Source organism: Pteropus vampyrus, unplaced genomic scaffold (assembly GCF_000151845.1).
Source record: "Pteropus vampyrus isolate Shadow unplaced genomic scaffold, Pvam_2.0 Scaffold173, whole genome shotgun sequence".
In the NCBI taxonomy this organism is placed as follows: Eukaryota; Metazoa; Chordata; class Mammalia; order Chiroptera; family Pteropodidae; genus Pteropus; species Pteropus vampyrus.
In genome coordinates this window covers 3,428,337-3,452,614 of record NW_011888954.1, presented here as the reverse complement: position 1 = coordinate 3,452,614, position 24,278 = coordinate 3,428,337, and the positions used below count along the sequence as shown (strand labels likewise).

General features: G+C 33.7%; 1 protein-coding gene across 4 annotated transcripts in view; it reads left to right on the top strand.

The window, feature by feature from the left end:
• MEMO1 (mediator of cell motility 1) overlaps nucleotides 1–24,278 on the top strand; it is a 93,428-nt gene that overhangs the window by 57,000 nt on the left and 12,150 nt on the right. For 2 of the 4 annotated variants that reach the window (XM_011370753.2, XM_023536933.1), the window contains 2 exons: nucleotides 12,053–12,195; nucleotides 20,231–20,307. In XM_011370753.2, the coding sequence (XP_011369055.1) occupies nucleotides 12,053–12,195; nucleotides 20,231–20,307 (220 nt within the window). The remainder of the gene's footprint in view (nucleotides 1–12,052; nucleotides 12,196–20,230; nucleotides 20,308–24,278) is intronic. The other 2 variants (XM_023536935.1, XM_023536934.1) reach the window with 1 other exon arrangement.

Here is a 24,278-nt window from a genome sequence, read left to right as displayed (position 1 = left end):
TGTATGTTATATGTAATATATATTGTATTATAATAAAGTAAGCTAATGGAAAGAAAATGTTATTAAGGAAATCATGTGGAAGAGAAAAATATGTTTACAGTACTGTACTTACTGAAAAAAATTCATGTATAAATTGACTCATGTAGTTCAAACCTGTGTTGTTCAAAGGTCAACTGTATTTAAAAAAATTCTGCTTGTAATTCTTTAGCTCGTTTTTCTTCTTGTACCGTCTCGTATATGGCTGTAAAGAAGCCATTGACACTTTGAATATTTTGCCTGGAATTTTTTTTTAGCTCGATCTATAGGTTCACTCATGTATATTTTTGACTTTCTAAATTATTCATGTGAGAGTTATGCTAATTGTTCTGCTAGTATATGATATGGATCATCCTTCTTCAGGCCTCCTGTAGCAGTTTCCTTACTGCTCTTCCAGCTTCCAGTCTCCTTGTTGCCCTTATAGCTTCTGTCTGCCTCTATGTCCCAAAAGCCAATATTGTATGTTTTAGGTTTCTGTTACAGTAGTACTCTTTCCGGATACCATTTTTTATCTGCAGCATGACAAATCACCTCAACGTGCTTATTTGTTTATGGTTCTGTGAGCTAGACATGTGGTTGGGGTGAGTAGCTACAACTCATCTTCTGTATCTGCCAGTCGAAGCAGGTTGACCTAAGCTGAAGGTTCCAAGATGTCTTCACTTCCTGTCTGGGGCTGTGATATTGGTTATCTGCTGAGGCACCTTAGTTCTCATCTTGATGCTATTTCCATTTTGTTGTCAGTCATCCTTCAGGGCCTCTCTATGTGCTGTCCTTCACGAGCAGGATAGCCTTGGACTTTGATGAAAAACATGGCAATTCAGGATTGCAAGAACTTAAAAGTAGAAACTTTCAGGCCCCTTAATACCTAGGCTCGGAAACTGCACAGTATCACTTAGGCCACAATCTACTCATCAAAGCAAGTTGCAAAACTAGGTTCAAGAGGAAGAAGAAATAGATTCTACTCTTGATGGGAGGAATTTCTGATGATTGTATTTGCAGACAGCCTGCCACAGTACCACTGCATTTGATAGTTCCTTGGGTCTTGTAGATAAGTCTGTTTCCCTTGCCTGACAGTTACCTAATCTGTTCCCTGCTCAAGGGCAGCCGGTCTACTCTGTACCCACCACTGTACTTGGTACACAAAAGGATTTCGGTAATTAATTATTGAATGAATTAATAGCGATCTTTTCATTTTCAATACTTTTATTAAATGTTTTCCCAAAAATGAGGTCAAAGATTCTTTTTTATTAACTGCTTTTCATATCATGAACACATTTCCATGTCATTTTTACTCCTTTTTATTGGGTGTACATAAGACTTTATAGTATGTCTGTGTAATACTTTAATCAATTTACCATTTAATTAACTTTTCCCTTATTTTTCAATATAAGTTATTATTACAGATTTACAAAAGTTACATATCTAAAGTATTATTTATAATTCTGTGTGTTATTTTAAACAGATTTAAACAATGATGTTTATTAGAGCTTTTTAAAATAATAATGAGTAGTATAAAGGAGAAAGCAAAATGACTCATAATCCCTTGCTCAGTTAACTCTGTTGACATTAAGAAAGTACACGTACATGGCTTGAAAAGATAAACAGTATCAGAAAGTACAAAATAAAAGTCTCTCTTTTTCCCCTCAACCAGTGTTTACTGATAGTAAAAATTATGCATGTTTGTGAATATGTATGATTTATATTTACATGTTTATTTGTGTAAATTAAAACATGTAAGGAAGAGATCATATCTTGTTCTGATCCTTTTTCTATATATTATCTTTACCATAGAAATTCATGATATTTACTATTGCATATAATTGCTTTTGGGGAAATTAAGTTAGGATATGTAGAAACCATCTATCTTGGAAAAAAACTAGTTAACTCAAAATAACAGTATTTCATCCCAACTTTTCTTTTTCTCTGCATTTTACTCTGTTCAGTTATCTTTTCCTCTCCTTTACTCCTTTCTCTATATCATCCCCGTTCACTGTTTGTTTACAGTTTATATTTTTAGTTGATTTTTTTTGGTAATTTACATACAGGTAAATGTACTCTTTATTTTTTGCATTTTTGAAGGATCCTTTATGGGTGCTCTTTTTTTAAAAAAATAAATTTATTTAAATTAGTTTCACGTATACAGTCCATCAGTTAGCCATCTGTATTGTTCATAAAATGATCCCCCAATTGCTCCCTTCCTCTTCTGGCCCTCCGCTTAGCCATCATATTAATGCTAACTGCCTTCCCTATGCCGTGCTCACCATCCCCATGACCAGCTATCAATTACTAATTTGTGCTTCTTTAACCCTTCACCCCATTCTCCTCAATGCCCCTCCTCACTGTCCATCACCAAATTGTCCACTATTAAATGTATTCTTTATGGCGTAGAATTCCATGTGTATTTACAAATGTTGACTTGTAGATAGCCACACAATTAAGATATAGAACAATTCCTTTGCCTCAAATTCATTGCTTTTTGTTCAGAAAAATGTACAGAGCAAATAGGATGCTTTGGTAACTTTGAAAGTGTTTGAGAAGTATGGCCCTGTAAAACTGTTCTTGTTCACTGTAAAAATATCTTCTTTCCTTAGCCATATAGTACTTTTTCTTACTGCCAATATTTTGGAACATGGACAACTCAAAACACAGCTTAGTGTATTTAAATTTGTTCCATCTTCTACTTTAGGTTTTAGCCAGTCTTAAAATTCATTGTGGTTAGGATTCGATAACTCTTGGAGTACTTAGACCATTATTAAAAGAAATCTTTATTTTGCATAGTTTACCAAGCTAGTTAAACCTAAGTCTTGTAATTCTTATGTTTATTCAATTAATTATATTTTGAGTTTCCTGAGAACACTACTCTCAGATGCCTTCGTATGATATCAGATACTATTAACTAAACAGTTTGTCTTGTTCTTAACATCTTGCATTAAATAATAAATACCTTTGTTAAAATTGATGAACCAGTATTGATACATTATTTTTAACTAAAGTTTACAGTTTAATTAGGGTTCTCTCTTTGTGATGGGGTTTTGCCAAATGCCTAATGTTGTGTATCTACTATTATAGTACCATACAGAATAGTTTCACTGCTCTAAAAACCTCCTGTGCTCTACATATTCATTCCCTTCCCCAACTCAACCCCTACCTAACCTCTGGTAACTACTGATCTTTTTACTATCTGCAGTCATTTAGTCATATGATTTCTGGAATGTCATATAGTTGGAATCACAGAGTATGTGGCCTTTTCAGTTTGGCTTCTTTAACTTAGTTATATACTTTCAAAATGTCTCATATCTTTGCAACTGAAGAGTTTATGGGAATAGAAAAAAGAGTTGTGCAAGCCAAGAGGTAATAGTTAAGGGAGCACAGAGGCAGCTTCATGGAGGAGATGGCGTTTGAGTGGACTTGGAAGATGGCTCTAATTTTTATAGAATGGGGCAGAAGGTATTTGTGGAAACAGGAGTACCATAGACACAAAGTATAGGAGTAGGAAAATCCAGGTCTTACTTTAAGAACAGAAAACTATTTGACTTAACCTTGCGGGAGATGCAAAAGGCTTGGCTAATAACTGAAGTCTGTCTGTAGATGTTTTTTTTGTTTGTTTGTTTGGCCTGCATAGTTAAAAAGTTTTTCAATATATATGAATGTTTTTATTTGGATATTGGTTCTACCACTTCCTATATGTGTGAACAGTTGAATGAAGTATTCAGCTTTTCACACATATATGATATCGACCTGGGGCTGGAGGCATTTGAGTAGGTGACCTTCGGAGACACAGAGTAAGAGGGTTAGATTAGAAAGTTGGAACAGTAGTTTGGGACCAGATTATAGAGGGCACTGAATGTCATTTTAGGATATTTGTATTTTATTCCATGATTGGTATAGACCTAGTTAAAGTTCCTCAGCCAAAGGAGGGTGAGAGGTGATTAGAACTTGCCTATAAGAATACTAACACCTTGATGATGTGATAGTACTGTGAAGGATAGATTAGAGTTGGAAGAGACTGATAGAAATAGTTCCACAAAGAAATCATAAGAGCTTTGAAGTAAGGTAGTGGTGGATGGGGTAGCAAACTGAGCAGTTTATGGGAGACATGTAAAGGTTAGAATCAACAGAACTTGGTAAATTTTATAAGTGGGGCAGCAAGATGATTTTAAGAGAATGCAAAAGTTTAAGGCCTAATAATATGCCATTATGAGAGAAGGTAAAGCTAGAAACAGGTGTAAATTTACGAGAATGTAGAACATGGAAATGTTGACTTGTTTCTCACAAAATACTGGAATTTATATAATTCTGACAGTAAACTTGGCCAATTTATGATCCTTTTTTTTCCTTCAGATGGTTGAGTTTACAGAATAGAGTTTATATGGCTCTCTAGTACCTGAAATATACCTGTCCTTGTAAAATCTTTCTTATTAGTGTTAGTACTCATTTGGAAATTCAGAAGGATATAGTCTTTGAAATTGATTTTGAGAATCTCATTAGATTCACTTAACTGATTCAACAGTGAAGATTTTTAATAACTTAAATGTTAATTTTAGTTGTCATTGACAGCCAGCTTACTTTACCCCTTTTACCTCTTTCCTCCCTTTCCCCAGTTCCTGGATCATGTTAGATTGTTCTTTCTCACAGTGAGAGTATTCTGCATAAAGTCTGCATGCATGTCACTGTGTTCTGAAGGTGAATTTCATCAAGAGGAAAAGATGAGAGAAATTATTCCTTATTGGGCTCCCTGAAACTCAGCAGTTATGATTCATTTATGCCACTTTGTCTTTAACACCTTTTTCAAGGGATCTCTAGAACGAGTCAGTTGTATTCATGACTATGGTTTATTAGGAAAGAAATGAAGCACAGGAATAGCAAGGAAAAAAGACATGTTAGGCAGAATCCTGAGGAATCTGGGTGCAGGCTTCTAACATTTCTCTCTCCCACTAGGGTTGCCTGAATAGAATGTGCTTCCTTCAGGATGTAACATGTAACATTTCTGGCCAAGGAAACCTGCTTTAAGATTCAAAACACAGGATATTTACTGGAGACTGGTTGTTCAGGCACTCCGCCTGCGTGTAACTAGCCACAGCTACTGAAATTCTGAACTCCCAGAAGGAAAGCAGCTGTTAGCCATAATCACATTGTTTATAAACCATCTGGGCAAGCTGGTACAGTGTCCCAAGTGGGTAAAATAACCATAATCAACATAAGGAACATTATAAAAGCCAAGTTCCCAGATGTCAATCAAGGACAGTCTTACAAGCAGGCCCTTCTAAAGACTGCATAACAGGCCTGCTATGTTAATTCTCCAACAAAATTCCTCTTTCCCAATTCCAGGCTGCTGCATTGCCATTCCAACTCTCTGAATTTTTGTCTCACAAGCCATCCTAACCCTTATTATAGCTTGGGTTTGTATTAGATCTTAAGACTTTCCTTTCCTTTCTGATTGTGGCCTCAATCAAGGTTTTCAAATATTAGAAATGGTCAGAGGAAAGTAAGATCTGTTCTTGGATTGTTAGTCTTTAACACAGTGAAATGGCTTGGCTTATCTCTGGACATAGAACAGAGATTTTCTACTTCTCTCCAGCTTAAATGACAGCCACAAGAGCCGTGCCATTTTCAATTGTGTTCTTGTTCCATGTCTCTTATACTCATGGTTATTTGTATATTTCTGCCTGTCTTAAAGTTAAATCTTTTTTTGTGGTCATTTATTGAGATTTTAGAACAAACATCATTTTTCTTTATATATTTCTGAGTTTTCCTTTTTCATGAACATTGATTTGCTTTGAGTATTACCTGTATATTAGGAAGAGATTATTTAGAATTATGGAACGTGGAGGATCTCTGGAATAATAGCGAAAAATTTTTTGTTTGTCATAATGGAACAATGTCAAGTTCTAAGACCATGAAAAGGATGAGCAAGAGGTAGTGTAAGACATTTGAGAAAACTGGAATGTCTTTTATTTTTACCAGAGTAAAATTTTTTGTATTTTATCTACATATGTTTTATTTCCCCCACCCCCCAGCCATGAATATTTTTTATCGAAAATAGGAAAGGACAATAAATCCTATAGTGGTATTATTGTGGCAGCAGTTTCAGCATCTTTGGGGAGAAGGATAATTTTCCTTTTGACTGGTTTAGTTATGATTTTTTTAAATTCTCACCATGAGAAGCTCTGGACTGCTTCAGAAATCTTTAGGAGATTGGACGAATTTGTATAGAGAGGAACATTTTTGTAGTAATTAATGTTGTTTGGGGGACGCATATCCAGATTAATTTCAGAGAAAGCAATAAACTATTTGTATTCTGTACTTCATCTAGTTTAAAATGTCATCAATTTTAAGATTTCATTAACTTTTTGCCACTAATTAAGTAAAAACCCTGACAGAATATTTTCTAATCACTTAGACTATTTAAATCAGAATTCACATTTTTTTTCTTGTGAGGATTTTTAAGATCTACTCTTACCAACTTTCAAATATGCAATATAATATTAACTATAGAATTAACTATGTAACTGTGTTAACTATACAATTCACATTTTTATGTTGGAATTTTTGTATTAGGAGCATTGGCATTACAGCATTATTGTTTATTTTTAAAGAGAGTGCTCCACTATCAATTCTGGGATTTCAGTTCTCTTTAATCTGTTACACATCTTAGATGTATTAATTTTCTGCAACATGGTATAAAGTATAGGATAGAAAAAGAAGGGATAAAACATTCCTCTACATTACTGAAGTGCTCACAAGAGCTTTGTAAATAGTATTAGCTTGTTTTTTACTGATGACAAAATTGAGGCTTAGGGTAGTTTTAAGTAACCTGTTGCAGATAGCCTAGCTTGCAAGTGGCAAGGATGGATTTTCTCCCTTTTTTTTTTTTTTAAAAAAAACAGCTTTATTGAAGTGTGATTTACATCCTATGAAATTCATCCACGTAAGAGTCCAACTCAGTATTTAGTAAATTTATTAAGTTGTGCAACCACTCTCACAATCTGGTTTTAGAATGTTATCATCACCCAGAAAGAAACCTGGTATATATATTCTAGGGCAAATTCTTGCACTCACTCTCAACCTGAGGCAACCATTTATCTGCTTTCTGTCTCTCTAGATTTACATTTTTTGGAAATTTTATATAAATGGGATCATACAAGATACAGTCTTTTGTGTGTGTCTTTTTTCATTTAGTGTATGTTTTCGAGGTTCATCCATATTGTAGCATATATCAGTAGTCCATTCCTTTTTATTGCCAAATAGTTATTCCATTATCCGAGTATACCACATTTTGTTTCTCCATTCACTGGTTGATGGACATTTGGGTCATTTCCATTTTCAGCTGTTAAGAATAATGTTATAAACATCCTTGTAAAAGTCTTTATGTGAGCACATGTTTTCATTTCTCTTGAATAGGTACTTAGGAGTGGAATTGCTCGGTTATATGATAAGTCTATGTTTTAACTGTTTTAGAAACTGCCCAATCGTTTTCCAAAGAGAAGACACCATTTTCTATCGCAGAAGAAATAATGCATGAGGGTTTCGGTTTCTCCACGTTCTGGCCGATGCTTGTTATTAATCTTTTTGATTATAACCATTCTGATAGATATGTAGTGTGACCTCATTTTGGTGTTAATTTGCATCTCTCCTATGACTCATGATGTTGAGCAACTTTTCATGTGATTATTGGTCATTTGTGTATCTTCTTTTGTGGAATGTCTATTCACATATTTTGCCCTAGTTTTAATTTGATAATTTGTCTTTTTCGTGAGTTGTAAGAAATATTACATATTCTGGCTACAAGTTCTTTATTCACATATAATTTGAAAATAGTTTTCTCCCATTGTATGACTTGTCTTTTCCTTTTTTTTAGTAATGTCTGTTGAAGAGCAAAAGTCTGATGAATTCAGTTTAGTATTCTTTTCTTGTATGGATTCTGCTTTTAGTAATATATTTAAGAAACCTTTGCCTAATCTGGGGTCACAAAGATTTTATCTTCCAAACAGGAATTAGCAGCCTATAGTGTAAAGACCACATCAGGCTCACAGCTTGTAATTGTAAATATTTTATTGGAACATAGCCACACCCATTCATTCACATGTTGTCCATGGCTGCTTTCTCTTACAGTGATAGTTAAGTAGTTGCTACAGAGATTGTGTGGCTGAGAAACCTAAAATATTTGGTTATGGCCCCTTTCAAAGGATGTTTGCTGACCCCTCTTCTAGAAGTGTTACAGTTTTAGCTCTTGTTATGTCTGTGATCCAATTTGAATTGTTTCTTTTGTGTGTGGCGTGAAGTAAAAGTCTCAGTTCACCTTTTTTTTCATAAGGATGTGCAATTATTCCAGTACCATTTGTTGAAAAGACTATCCTATAAATTATGAGTCATTTACCTTTCACTGCATTCAAGATTGTCTCTTTGTCTTTGGTTTTCATTAGTTTTATTATGATATATCTAGGTGGAGATCTCTGTACTTATCTCAATTTGGGTTGTTGAGTTTCTTGGATCTGTAGATTAATGTTTTTCATGAAATCGAGAAAATTTTCAGCCATTCTTTTTTCTAATATTTATACTGTACCTTTTCTGGGACTCCAGTGGCATGCATCCTGGTATGTTTGATGTTGTTTACAAGTCTCCAGTGCTCTGTTCATTTTTCTTCAATTTTTTTTCTGTTCTTCAGATTAGATTATTTTATTTAAAAATTTTTCTCATTCTTTATGTAATATCAAATCTGCTCTTCAGACCATCTAGTGTATTTTCCATTTCAATTATTATACTTTTTAACTCTTAAAATTTCCATTTGATTCTTTTGTAATAGTTTGCATTTCTTTGTTGATATTTATTATTTGTTTGGTTTTTGTCATTCATATAAATGTACAACTTCTCTAAGCATAGGTTCTTTTATTTCTGCAAACACATTTATAATAATTGTTTTGAAGTCTAGTAAATCCAGTATCTGGCTCCACTTAGATACAGTTGCAACTGGCTACTTTTTTTTTTTTTTTTTCAGATAATAGGTCACATTTTCTTGTTTCTTTGACTCATAAGTCAAAGAAACTAGACTTTTTTTCATGGTATATTATAGCAACTTGATTCTAATTTTATTAATTTTTTCTGTAGGTGATAGTGGTGATGGTGGTGGCAGTGGTTGTTTCATTCATTTATTCGTTCATTTATTTTTTAAAAAGTGACTTTCATGGATTCTAACTGCATTATCTGTCTCCCACAGTGCGCAGCTGCTGATGTGTCTCCTTAGCTCTAAAAAAATTCTTATTTAAATTTTTTACTTTGGCTTCCTAGAGTTTGCCCCTGTGCCTGCATTGCTTAGTGCTTAGGTTGTGCTTGAACACCTTGAGCCAGGTGGATTGTGTTTTGGGAAGCACATTCAAAGTTCAGGCTGTTTTCAAGTTTGCCTCCTTTACTTTCTGTTGGATTTTCTCTTATCTCTTTGTGCACTCATGCAGCTTTCTAGTTAGCCAGGGATGTGTGAAAGCGTGGTCTCTCTTGGGTCTCTACTTTTGCTTGTGCATACTCCCACCCTCTCAGTTAGTTAGCATTCTTGGGGAGTTTGGGACCTTATGGGTTGCCCCTGCACATATGTGCTGCCTCCTAGTCAGCCAGGGCTGTGTGGAGGGCATCAATCCTCTCCTCAGACTATGTTACCTTATCAAGTTCCTCTATGGCTCTTTCCTTTCCAGGATCTCCGTTAAATTTCTAGGTAGTCCTCAGGTTTGCTGCTCGCTTCAGCTGATACAGTAATCCCAGGCTACAACAGTTGTAGACTTTTCTGTTTCCTGCTGGGTGTGGGTTTTCTGCTCTCTGCTCCAAATCAAAGTCATTCCCCCTTCAGCAGCAGCAAAGCACCTGGTTTTCACAGCCAACCTCACCTTGCTTGGAACCGTGTTGGTGGAGTGGAGAAGAGGGTGGAGGCAGTCCTGGTAAGATGCCAGACTTTCACTGTTCTTCCCAAGAAGTACAGTTTTTTTCATGAATAAGCTCTCCTTGTGTTTTTGCCTTTGTTTGATTTCTGGAGCACAAAATGTTTGTTTTTTGACAGTTTGTCCAGTTTTATAATTGTTTTTCGAGGACAAGACTTTGTATTCTTTCTCTTGTGAAGCTGGTCTTCACAAATTGGATTCTAAAACCTAGGAATATTACATTTCAAAGCCAAATGCTTTTTTCTCTAATTCATGCTTTGTGGGGATAGAGAACAGATAACTGTTTAAAAAGATGAATGGCACAGAAAGGGAGATGTACGAATCTTGAAACAAAGTTTATATTTCTAAGTTGTATGAGACTTTTATTTCTGTATAGATTTGCAAACCCAAACTGAGGTTGATCAAAGAGTTTGGTGGCTCTTGTGGAGAGTAGACCTGTTTCTTCCGAGTGAGCCAGCTATTGTTGACAAAGTGCTTTTCCTGTAGTATTCTTGGCTTTGTAACAGTTTTATGAAATAGGTATTGTAATTATGATCATTTTACAAACAAGAATATAGGTTAGTGACTTACCCACGTTTTCAAAGTTTGTATGTGGTAGTGATAGTACTTGAACCCATTTCTTCTGACTTGATTTTTTATACTCTACGTTACTGCTTTCCTGTCATGTCATAATTACTTGTAAACTCTTTGATGATCCTAGTGTATTTATTTATGTAGGTAGACATGAAGTTAGAATAGTTCATAACAATCTTCTTGAAATTTTACTAGAGCTCAAATTTTTTTCTTTCTAGTGATAATCACTCTTTACGTATTGAAGAGCCCCTATTCATTCATGCAGTTAGCTGTTAAGCAGGTTGTTAAGAGTCAGAGAAAGATATCCCATGGCAGCTTCCTCTGCCAGCTTCCTCTTTTTTTCTTACTCCATAGATGCAGATTCTGCCCAAGAAGCCCCTGCATTGCAGAGGGACTGGAAATCTGTATGATCTGTTTATTTCGCAATTGACAAGGGTAAGGGGGCCTTTATGGGGGAGGCGCTTGGGTGCCCTGAATTTAGCTTTATGAAGCTGGGCTAATATTTAGTTTGGGAAAATTTAAATTTAGTATTTTTAAAAACCCCTTTATGAATTCTGTTTGTCCTACACCAGCTAAGTGTCAGATTATCATATTAAAAAGCATTTATTATAATGGTAATTTTTTTCTCCCCTTAAGTCCTGGTCAAAACAAGTCAGACAAACATTCTAAAATTCCAAACCTGGGATCACTTAGAATATAGATAATACTGAATATATGTAAATAATATTTTACTATAATGAAAATTTTGAAAGGTTTTGGATAAAAGTCTGTTTCTATGGCCCATCATAGTTATTCTTTATTAATCTGCTCTGTTCCTTTTCCATAAATCTGTCAATCTGTAGAGTAAAAAAGGGACTTGTGGATATGCCATAAACATCGTGGGTGGGCGTGGTGTCTTTTTCTTGCTGCTAGAAATTAATACTTACTTCCTTGAATTCTGTGTTCACCCTAGATGCCAGTAAAATTTGAGTCGTATCTTCAGACTGTCCTCTGTTTATTAGTATAGGTGTAAAGTGTAGTTGGTGAATCTTATGGGAGCCAATATTAAGTGTTGTAAGTCTCACTTGGCAGGTTTATATAACAAGTGCCAGAAATGGTGATATTAATAGGATTAAAATAGGTGAGAAAGAGTTGAAAATTGTAGGAGGATTGGGCAGGTAATTGTAGCTTTGATGGGTAATTGAGAAAAACTTGACCTGGTGATGGCTTGATGGGCTTATTTTATTTTTATTTTATTTTTACCTGGTAGTAAAATAGCTTTGTTTACCTAAAGAAATACTGTACATTTCTGTAATTTAAATAGATATTTTGAGTATTCTGTACCTCATATTTTTAAATGGTCTTTTTTAAACATTTAATTTATAGATTTTAAGAATTCAACAATATTATGTGTATTCTCTTTACCACTATTAATAAATGTTCCACTTTTTAGTACAAACACATTGGAAACTTTTTATTCTTATACTTCTTAAGTGACTTTTTTTCTGTTTTTTTGTTTTGTTTTGTTTTGTTTTTTAAAGCCATAAGGATGAGTTTACCATTATTCCTGTACTGGTTGGAGCTCTGAGTGAGTCAAAAGAACAGGAATTCGGAAAACTCTTCAGTAAATATCTAGCGGATCCTAGTAATCTCTTTGTGGTTTCTTCTGATTTCTGCCATTGGGGTAAGTTCTAGATTTTAACATATCATGGTAGATATATTATATACTGTGGTTAAAGGTATCTTTTCATTCCAAGCTCGGACTTTCAGTTCTTTATCATTTTTCTTGGAAAGTTTTACTTTTAGCAGCAATGTTTAAAAGTGAACAAAAAAGTCTTTTGGTCATTTAAAAAGGGTCAGATTATAATAGTGGATTATGGCTACATTTCCAAAGGCGACTGGTATAATTGGATTCACACTGTGAGGGCATCCTTGCTTAGACACTTAATGCTAGTGGGAGTTAAGATCTTTTAACTCCATTTCCAGATAGACTTGTATAGTAGATTCCCTGAAGTTGTTTTTTTGGTGGACAAAGCAAATTTTCTTCTTTAGAATTTAGAAAAGCACTGTGTGCTATGGCAGTCCTTTTCCACATTTCCTGTTTTGTAATTAGTCTTTTTTCTTTCTTTTTTTTCCTTTGGTGCTTAATTTTTTCTCATAGTTGCCATCAGTTAGAGCTACCCTGCAAAGATTGTAACATGTTGGCTATTAGCACTGTGATCTTCATTGGTAATGGTTCATAAGGGTAAGGACTCCTAAATTATTTCTGTTATTATTGTGAATTAAAAGAATAAGGAAGCTTCACAGTGAGTAGATCATAAAGGAAGTGAGGCATATGTGGATGTCTCTTTTAGTAAATTTTGTTTTTCAAATTCTTTGGATAAAAATTGCTCTCATTTTACTGTTTTAGAACATTTCCGAATCATATTCCTTTTAGGACATCTCTTTGGCTCATGTATTCATTGGTTTAAGGATGCCAATATCTGTTCATCCAATTATTTCTTTGATTATAAAGAAAATATAAGGCACAGGACTATAAATCTTAAGATATGAGTGCTAGGATGGCCAGAAAAACATCCTCAATGAGACATAGGGTGCCCTGGCTTTTCAGATCTTACTGAATGCCAGAGTTGATTCAACATTTATCTGGCCTATTTTAGGCTGGTATTTTCTTTACTTAAGTCATGCCATGAGTGGCCTTGAGATTTCAGTTCAAAAAACCCTTCCCCCTAATGCTATAGATAAATATTTTTGTTTAAGGTACTCATTTTTCAACCGGGGCTAAATATCCTCCTGGGGGTCATTTGGAAATGCCTGGAGACATTTTTAATTATCACCGCTGGGGTGGGGTGGGGTGGGAGGTGGGGATGCTTTTGGCACCTCGTGAGTAGGGTCCAGGGAAGTTGCTAAACAAACATCCTATATAATGCATCCTATATAATGTGGAAAGCCTCCCACATCCAAGAATTACCTGCACAAATGTCAGTAGTGCTGAGGTTTGGAGCCCTGGTTTAGGGGGTGCAGGAAGCTACCTGCCTTGCCCAACTTCCTTAGAGCTCTCAGCGTTCTTTAATAGCAAGTTCTGTTGGCTAGTTGTTTTGCTACCTTTGGCAGAAGTTATTTTTTATGGATATAGTATGTTACTTAGATCTGAGGCCTACATAGAAGTTTAAAGAGTTCTTTTCTTGGAAATTCTGAAGTTTAGTAATAGTCGATCTTAAAAACTAAGGTGTCTCATTGAGAAAAGGCCTTTTTCCTTAGTATTATGAATTTGAATTGGCAATGTTTTAGAAATTAAAAATTCTTGGAGCATGTGCTCCCTGCCTCTTCACTTTTAAGGCTCTCATGAATCACTTAAAATCACTCTATAATTTACATATTTGGTTCCCTGATGTTGTTCTTCAGAGTTTAGGCTTTCCCTCTAGGCTGGCACCATGTGCAACCACAACATAAATCCAGATAAAAAAACATCAGTGAACATATTAATGTTGCTCTTTTCTGTGGAATCATCTTTTTTTACCTCATTAATGAACTCTAAAGTAAATAAGCCCTAGTCACTACTATATTTATGTACAGTGTCGAGAGAGAAAAATGATTTTTTTCTTTTACATTCTACCTACATTCTCAGAAAATTATTTAGGCCATTTGGTCTCCTGATTTCTTGAAAATTTTGTTATTTAAATTGTAAGATTTTTCTGGTGATAATTACAAAAAAAGAACTCAGAATTTCCAAAAGTCAATAAATGTTAGCTACGGAAATTATTCAGAGACAAAAACATATATAAATATATATGTAATAGAACTATATAGGTAATAGAAGTATATAAGTAATAGAACTTTCTCAACTATTTGTTTTTTGTAATATTGCTGTCACTACAGTAGTCATTAAGTGCTTACTTTGTATTTATGGAAAGCACTGTATTAATTCTTATTAGGAAACTTGATAGAGGTTTGGGGTGAGTTGAAGGTGTTGCATAGATACTATTTCAAGATTAGTAGTCTTTTTTCTATAATAGTAATAGTAACTGTTATTCTTGTTAAGTAAGATTTACTTTTTGTTTTACATGCCTATTGAAATAATAAGAATCATTGGCTAGCTATAGGTTAAACTCTCTTTACTTAGAAATTAAGTTTCATATTTCTCATATTTATGCTTTAGTGGCATTAGTCATCTTTCCTAAATTGATGAACGCTATATTCCCATCTCCAAAATCTAGCTTTTTCTCATGAAGATAAGTACTTACTGGTTTCTTCTTTTTCTTCTTCTTTTTTAAAAAAGATACTATGCAGTTTGATTTTACTATATCAAAGTAATGATATCACTGAATTCTAAACCATTTCACAGAGAGGATTCAGTTCCTTAGGTACTCAGAGGCCTTAAAAGTTTCATTGAATTAGGCTCTTAACAACTCCACATTTTGAAGAAAAACCACTTACTTGATTATGGTACAGTTGACAAATTGCTCAACTATATTCAGTAGAATTTTTTTTTGTTTTTGTTGAATAATAACATTAGAGTATTGACAGTGAAAATTTTTCATTACTAGTCAGTGTTTCTCTTTCTAGATTGTCTGTGAAAAATAAAGAAACGTGGTAATTGAGAAAATTGGGAGACCTTTATGTAGTTGGAAGGATTTTGCCTTGTTGACCTTGTTTGTTAGCCAGTGCCCATTACACGAATGACTTCCTTTTTTTAAAAAGTGTATTTTGCTTTAAAGATGTTCATCTTTCAGATCGCATTTAGCTTTTATTTAGAATTGAAAGAGATACTAGATAAAAAGTAGAAAGACTAAAATACTCTCAACTTTTCTTTTTGGGTGAGACAAGCTAAGGAAGAATCGAGAACCTAGATTCTATTATCCTCCTTTCTCCTATCCCTCAGTGACCCCCTCTACCCGCCTCTCCCCGCAAAAACACCCTGAATTTCAATTTCTGCCTTTTTTCATTAGCCCAATAGGTATTTCCCCGGTAACGCAATGATCCCACCTCTTTTCATCTTTCCTGTTAGTATCAGGAAGAGTGGCATAAGTGAAAGGACATTTGCTGCTAGTATTTGATTTTTGCAATGGTTAAGTAATGTTCCCACACTTTGCGTGCTTGTCAAGTTCCACATCCCATAGGACGGCTCCATGTAAGAGAAGTTGTTGGAACCTAATTTAGTTTTTCAATCAGAATTTTCATTTTATTTTCCTAAGTTTCATTTTTGCTCTTGTTATATACTGTTAATATTTGTGTTTTCCTGAGACCTCCCTGAAATTTATGTTTCCAAATTTAGATTAACAGCTTTTGTTAACATAATTTTCAGTTAATTTTTTAATAAGTTTGTAAGTAAAACTGGATCTAACAAATTGATTCTTTAGAAGTGAATTCATGCTTTTATTTAATTTTCCTTTTATGGTGGTTTTAAGTACAAATTATTTTCAATAAATTTACTTGGTAAATGTTAATGATAATAATTTTTATTAAAATATGAGTAAATTTTACTACTGTTACTTCAGCAATTTTGGATTTTTATTTATAAACTTACATTTGTTTAGGTTTACATAATTTCTTTTTCACAAGTATATGCCACCTATTAAAAGTGGCATTTCCTTAATATTTATGGAATTTATATCTTTAACTAGATTTTTGGTCTAGCATAATTAGCAAGTGATTATTTATACATACTCTTCTTCCTTTCTGTTGTTAGTCTCTTGGGTTTGAGGGTATTACTATTTTTAAAATATTTAAATTGGTTGGAGTATATAAGTTTGTTAATTCCTGAAACATACCTTATTCTACCTTAGATATTTGTCTTCTCAAATATTAGTATACACTGATTTCACATATATAGGGTTTTGATCTTTTGCAAGTTTGAGTGAAAGCTAATACTTTTACATTATAACTAAGGCTTCAGAATCAAAGGACTAGTATTTTGCTTATAAAAATGATGAATGGCCTTATTTGATGCTACTTAGAAATGTCTCCTTTATGAAATGCATCGGTTTTTTTTTTTGATAATGATTTGAATTATGAATGTTCCCAGTTTAGGTCCTTAATATAGAATGGCCTAATAATCTATCCCACAGGTTGTTGTGAAGTTTAACTAAAGTGTTTGAAAACATTTAAACATACAAACAAAGTATTAAGTGGTTGTCTAACAGTGCAGTTTTTACTGGACACATGTCTGAAAGTCTGTCTTACTGACTGATCTTTTGGGGGCTTCATAGATCAACTTTCCAAGCTCATTGTTTGTTTCTGCAATCCAGTGTTTAGCTTAATGTTGAGGTATTTAATATTTTTTCCACTTTTTGTTTTGAGGTACTTAAAAAGTAGTGTTGGTTCTTGTACCATTCATTGTTATGTTTGTCCTCATTAGTTGACTGTTGTGTGTTAAACAGACATCCCTGGAGCTTATTCTCCACACTCTGTGAATCCACTCATTAATCACCAGTCACCTTTGGAGATGGGAAAATTACTTACCTGTATTTCTTTTTCTCAGAAAGCGTGCTCTGGAATGGATTCACAAATGAGCTACCCTCCTTCCCTCAAAGAGTAAGGTTTCTGCTTTACAGGATTTTTTTCTTGGGTTATTTTTCCTCTCATCTTTTGAATTTGAAAAGAACTGAGGGAAGGCACCTGAAGAAACTACTGACATACTCACTAGGGGAGTTCCCAAGCTTGTGCTGCCCCTAGGGGCAGTGTCAATGGCTCTTAAAGCTAGAAAGCTCATACTTGGAGTTGAAACAGGGGCTCAGAGAATCCATTTTCCCAGTGTACCTTCTGAAAGGATAAGTTTCAGGTAAGTAATTTTCTCTTACTATGCGATATGCTTTATTTATACCTATAAAAGTACACAGGTTTAGTTCTCCAGGTGTATAGGCAATGTATTTGTTCAGTTTAGGTGCATAAGCTTTACTGCTTGTTAGAAATATTGTAAAACAAATATGTCTGCTCATGAGGTACATGAAATCATAATATATTTTAAGTTAACAATAAGTATTTAATAAAGGTGCATTTATGATCAGGGTATTGTGTTAGTGTTGTCATTTATTTTATTCTTTATTGAATAAAATCTTGATAAACTTAACTTTTTTAGGAATTAGAAACAGAAAAAGGTCTTTTGAATTCAAATTCCAAGCAGTATTTAAAGTTTTGTGTGTGTATGTGTTAGTGCATGTGTGCACACACATATATACACATAGGCTAGGATGATGGCAGTTATTTACCTCAAATTAGATGCTTTCTGTATGTATATTGACCAGAATGAATTATTCAAGTAATTTTTATATATTTCTACAATTAAAAAAATTATTGTGAGATAGTGTGAGTTGTTATAAGTGAGATTTTTTTTCAGTATAAGCTATATATAGTGTGGATTTAGCTTAAGTGTTATATTCTTTAGTGCTTATCAGATATTTCTACTCATTTCTTTATCTACTAAATGTGAGGTGGCTACTAGTGAGTAACAAAAAAATAGCAAAATATTAAACATTGGCTCACTGATATTCTGTGTATTTTGTCTTATTAAAATAAATTACAGTTGATTTAGTATTTTAAGTTTCAAACATTCTGTATATTTTTTTCTTCAAAAGTAGTTTTTAAGTGAAACTTACATTGAAAGTGGTCCATATTAACAAGACAGCATTTTAAAATATACATTTCACTTACGGTTAAGGTGGGTTTGACCACCTTCATCCATTAGAAACAGCAGTTCTGAAGTTGGAAATAAGCAAAAAAGACTTTTGAGTAAAAAATGGCAGTCTCGAAGTACATGCATTTTTCTCCGCACCTGAGAGTGGCAGTTATGTCCCAGTCACGGAGATTATTGACAGCTAAAACTAACAGCTACTTCCGGAAGGAAGAAAAAGAGAGTGCATAGTACATACCTGAAACAGTTAAGGTTCAAAGAATATTCATCTTGATTTCTTCCAAGGATATTACTTTTACTACAGTGACATTGAGTCAAAATTTTCTCGTCTAAGATTATTCATTTAATCTGATTCAAGGATTTTGGGCAGCTTATCAAAGGAACTTTGAAATTGAAGTAGAACTTTAATATCAATGATTTGAATCAGTAAGTTTTTGTGACTGACTTTAGATTTGGCTTTGAGTCTTCTGACAGACACCTGGCAAATAGGAAAAATGGAGTCAATTATATAGTTCTCATTATTAGGTAGGAGGAAGTACATAAATTCTTTAAAGACAAACAAATCTATACTTAACTCTAAATTTTGAAAGAAATGTCTATGAATTACTTAATACAGAGGCATTGAGCGATGAAATGTCACTGTTTAAGTTTTTTTTAAGTGCAAGGACTGTAATGGATCTGCGTTTACAAAAAAAGGTTTTTATATTCAGAAAACAGATAATTGTCTCAAAAACTTATTGCCTGATTCTAGGATATCATGAATTGTTAAAATGCAGTATTGATTTAGTAATGGCTCTGGGGTGGATGAGGGGAGAACTGCTACATTGAATAATTGCACATAGTAGTATAGGCAAAAAGTTAAAAAGTGACCGTTAACAAAATAGGTATATTATAAAAAGGTGACAATCAAAAATGGTCATCATCAACAAGTAAATGAAATGTTAAGAACTGTGCTGTATGGTTTTTCCAAAGACATAAAAAAGGTTTTATAATTTTGCACTGCTCCTTTTTTATAAGATAATATATTTTAGTAAGATAAAAAACTTAAAAATCGTAATTGTCCAGCCAAAGAAACCCATCTTCTCAGGTGTGAGGATAGTAATTGGATATGTGAACTTGCTCTGAAAACGAAGCACAAAACACATAGTGTGTGCATACATGATTGGTGTACTGTAATATTTCGAAACGCATTTTGGTGAATCTTTTAAAATAAGGAAATATAAAAGTAATGAGTTCTCGGAAATACATTGTTGAAAGAAAAGTTTAGATGTATCTGAAATGCAACATAATCAGTTTAATAACAATCTGCAATTAGATATGAATATGTTTAACTTTGGGGTTTCCTATGACTATAGTAGGAAGCAAAATTATTTCCTGAGTCTTTTGTTTTCTGTCTTCTTTTGAGCTTCTTCCATTTTACCCTCTCTGTTCTTTGGAGAACAGCTAACCATTGAATGTTCTGTGCTTGTTTCCTTACTGAAATTTTATTGCCAGAGTAGGACTGTTTATTCTTTTGTGAATCCTATTTTAAGGCACTTGTATTGATCCTTTTCCCAGTAGAAAGTTTTGCAAAAATGAGAGAAAATTTTTTGAGGTCATAAAAACCACACAAGCCACATGTATCTCTGATCTACACATTTTTTTTTCTGTAATAGAGATCAAATCTTTACATTTGTACAAGAAAAGCTGAGATTTCATTGATTTGTTACATTGAGACAGTTTCCTTAAATTTTCTTGCATCATATTCTTTGGGTTTACTCTTCATTATAGACTGATATATTATGTTTAACAATGCTTCTAACTTTTAAGCTGTTTTGTTTCCTTAGTCTTTTGTATTGCTCATGACTTTAAGGTTTTACAATTTGAAGTAGTTTTTAACATCATAAAACTCTGGTGACATATCATTTCTTTATTACGTTCCCAAATATGCCTTTTATTTTTATGTACAAGGGCTCTTGGGAATGATTCTCTCAGAGGCTTAAGCTGTGACTTGCCTTCCATGAGAACTGAAATTATTTGGTAAGCGCTTGCTTTCTTTTTAGCTTCTAATTTTTCCCTATTTTATTTTGTACATGATATTTGTTTCAAGGTCAAAGGTTCCGTTACAGTTACTATGATGAATCCCAGGGGGAGATTTATAGATCCATTGAACATCTAGATAAAATGGTAAGTCTTTCAGGTGTGGGGTTTTAATGCTCTAAGGTTTTTTCTTTAATTTCAGATTAGTGATTCAAGGCTTAATATGTTGAAATATACAATGGACTAATAATTCTTTCCCTACCTTTAAATGTACAAAATATAGTTTGTAATCATATGAATATTGATTATAAAAATAATCCCTGTTCTGTTAGTACAAATTTCCTTCATCCTAATTTTATTTGATTAATGAGAGTACTTAAGAATAATTAGATACAGCTTTTAGATACTCTTTGGGAGTGTGTGTTAGTTTTAGAGACAACAGGAAACTGATGCCATTGTTTAGTGTTAAGTAGAGACAACCAGAGCAGTTTTTTAATTTATTACTTTGTTTTATTTTTTGGCCATTTTGATTTTTCTTAAATGGAATTCAGTTTGTTATTTTAAATATAGAATTTTAAAGTGTGATTTTATTCTTATCTAGCCCAGGAATACAGTAGACATTGATCCTGTTATTTTTTCCTTGATGTAGTATGGTAGTACTTCTTTTAATTAAAAAGTCATATAAATCATTTCGGTGTTTACTCATAAATAGAATATTAAACTTGGCAGATATATCACTAACTTACTCTGACCTTGGACAGATCATTCAATTCTCTAGTCCTCAATTTGTCATCTATAAGGCGAGAGACTTGGAGTAATTGGTCTCTAAATTATCTTTAAATTCTACATCTTTAATTCTTACATCTGTGATCTGTTAAAATCAGCTTTACTGCCTGTGAGAAAAGCTTTATGTGTATATTTTAGTACAGGAACATATAATTTATAGTAGATAAAATATTTTAGTACATAAAATCTTTTAGTAAGAAATCTGGATCTGAAACTATAGATAGATTATATCACGTAGCATATTTTATTAAAAGCCAAATAGAATGAATGCAAATTTAGTTACTTAGGAGATTTTATTTTTTTAATTTATTTAAATTTATTACTTTAAATCCAATTATGGCTTATACTTTTACCTTTGGAATTTTGTCTGGATTTTAATTTACTGACTTTTCTTTTGGCTTTATTATGTCATTGTTTCAGTCATTTGAGTCTTTTCTGGCTTCTCTTATTTTTCTGAGGTTTCATTATTAGTTCCCTCAGCAAACTTTGCTGGTTCTTTCATCACCTATTTTCTTCATATAGCAAATGGTTAATGGGTGTCTATAATGCATCTGGTACTGTGAAGTATTGACAGTATTAAGAACAGAAAACATGGTCTCTGACTTAATGGAACATACCGTCTAATCTTCAAACAATCTTAGAATGAAGTTATTACAATATAGAAATGTAAAAAATATTTAGGCAGCGTGGACACACTGGTTTCCTTATTATTCTTCAATGATGCCATATATGCGCCTAGCCTAGGGCTTTTGCCCGTTTTGCACTTGTCTGTTAACTTATGGCTTTGCTCAGCTTTCACCTTTGTAAGGAGGCCTACTGACCACTCTGTTTAATTTTGCATCCTATATACTCTGCCTTTTCAGGATTCCCAGTACACTTTACCTTGCTCTACTTTTTCTTGTAACAAACTAAATATTTTACTTAATTTATTGCAATTTTGTTCGTTTAGTTTTTTGTTCACTGATGTATCGAAAGTGCTTAGAATAGTGATTAGAACATAAGTAGGTGCTTAATAAATACTTCTCAAATGAACAATTTAGTGAACATAATGTTCGTATATACATAATTAAGTTAAATAAATACCAATAAATATATATTTAATAATGTAAATGCCCAGGCACAATTCTATTAGAAGACACAATGAAATAGTTAAATGCTTGTACACATAGTATTATTAATGTAGCAGCTACAAATGCAAACTTAACGTAGTTATTTTGTATTTGTGACTCACATTACTAAGTTGCGTGACTGGGTGACTTGATTTTCTAAAATGTTGATCAATTCTTAGTAAACTTGTAAACCAAACAAAGTGTTTAGTCTTCTTTTACTTTATAAGATAGATTCCTGGGAAATCTGTGTATTAAAGTCATGCAAAGCTTCTTTGTATTTGTATGTAAAATGGTGTTAGGATGTATATAATTATAAGCAGTTTTTTTTACCTACATGAACATGTAAAAGTGTCATGGGATAAGAACAGTTCTTTGTGTGTGGGACTGTCCTGTATTGCAGTCAGCATCAGTGGACTCCACCCATTAAATCCACCAATAGCATCTTTAATTTTAAAAATTGCCCACAATTTTTTATTATGTCCCTATGGCGAGTAGTTGTTCTATGACTTTACTGTATTTTTCTTCTTAGTACTTTGTTCAGTGATTTGATGGATGAATGGATGGGAGAGTGGTGAGAAATGAAGCCAGAGAATCTAAAACAGGCTGTTTAAAGGATATTAAATAGGAAGGCGATAAAATCAGATTGTATTTGAATAGATCATATAGCTGCAGTATAGCAAGTGGGTTGAAAGGAGGCCAAGGGGGTACGTGGGTAGACTTGTTGGGTAATTGAGGTGAAAAGTGGTAATTTGGACAGTGGATGGTGATGGTGGAAGAAGGGACAGAGTGGATTTATTCAGTATATTTGAAAGACACGTTTACGATAGGACTTGGAGATCCAAGTATACTTGCGGGGGTGGGGGCGGTCAAGGATGGCTCCTAAATATCTGGGTTATGCTGCTTGTGGGGTGTTATTCTCTTAAATTGAAGCAGAAGAAGATAGGAGGTAGGAAGGCCATAAATCTTATTAGGGATATGACATCCAAGTGGAGTTGTCAATAAAGTAGGCATTTGGATTTTCATTTTGCCAATTATTTTTGAGTACATTTACAGCTGTAGGCACTGGTGGAGATACGGCAGTAAACAAGCAGACTTGATCTCACAGGAATTTTATTCTTACAGGAGGGAGGTACACATTGTTTTAAAAAAGTAAGGATGTAGGTAAGTTAGTTTCTAATAGTGATGTGTGCTATACAGAAAAGATAAAAAGGGGTTTGAGATAGTAAGTAATTCGAGGCTGATTAGAGAAAGACTTCCTGGAGGAGGAACATTAAACTGAGATGTAAATGATGAAGAGCAAACCAAGTAAAGATCAGAAGGAAGAGCATTCTACACTGAAGGAACTGCCTGTGTAAGTGTGTTAGAAGAAAAGAAGAAAGGCTAGGATTGCAGGAGTATTGTAGATAAGGGTAAAAATGGTATAATCTGTGATAAAAGAGGTAGGCTGGGATCAGATAATGGAGGGCTTTATATTTCCAGGGCAAGACATTTACATAAGTGCAATGGGAAGAGAGATGACGTAGTTTGCAGTATTTTAAAGGTTACTCTGGTTTTTGTAGAGAGTGGGTCCTACAGCAGAGTCAAGAGTAGTAACAATGGGCCTTGGCAGTAGTTTAGGGAGAGAAGATTGATGGTAATTAAAGCCAGGGCAGAGATGAGGCTGTCTGCTGTAGTAATCATCAACCCTGTTTTTACAACTGAAATAATTCATGGAACTTTTTCAAAATAGACTTGCCCATACTCTCCCCCTGGAGATCCCTTTTCATTTGTGAACTTGAATTAGGCAACATTTAATTTGGCATATGTAAGAATCCATAAATCAGTGATTGATGCTTTTAGCACAGGGAAGACATTTTCCCCAAAACATTGGCTTACCTGGTACTCCGAAGTGAGTGAACATAATAGCATCCTTTGACTCTAGAATTGTGGTCACATTTAAATACTTTAATATTCTTTGTTATTCTGTATATGCGTTATATATAAACATTCATTCTTTTAGCCTTTCTCCTAACTCTCTGCTGATTGTTAATATTAAGAGTACTAGCTTTATTTGTCTCTTGATGTATCTGATCAGTTAGATTGATAGACTTTGGTTTCTTAATTTGAGGCAGAGCAAAAACAGTAACATTTACCCATTGGCATAGATCTCATAACTTCTGAAAGTGTTGCTTTTTCTGCTAGCTGCTAAGACTTTGAAACTAGAGATTTTTGTTCAAAATGTTT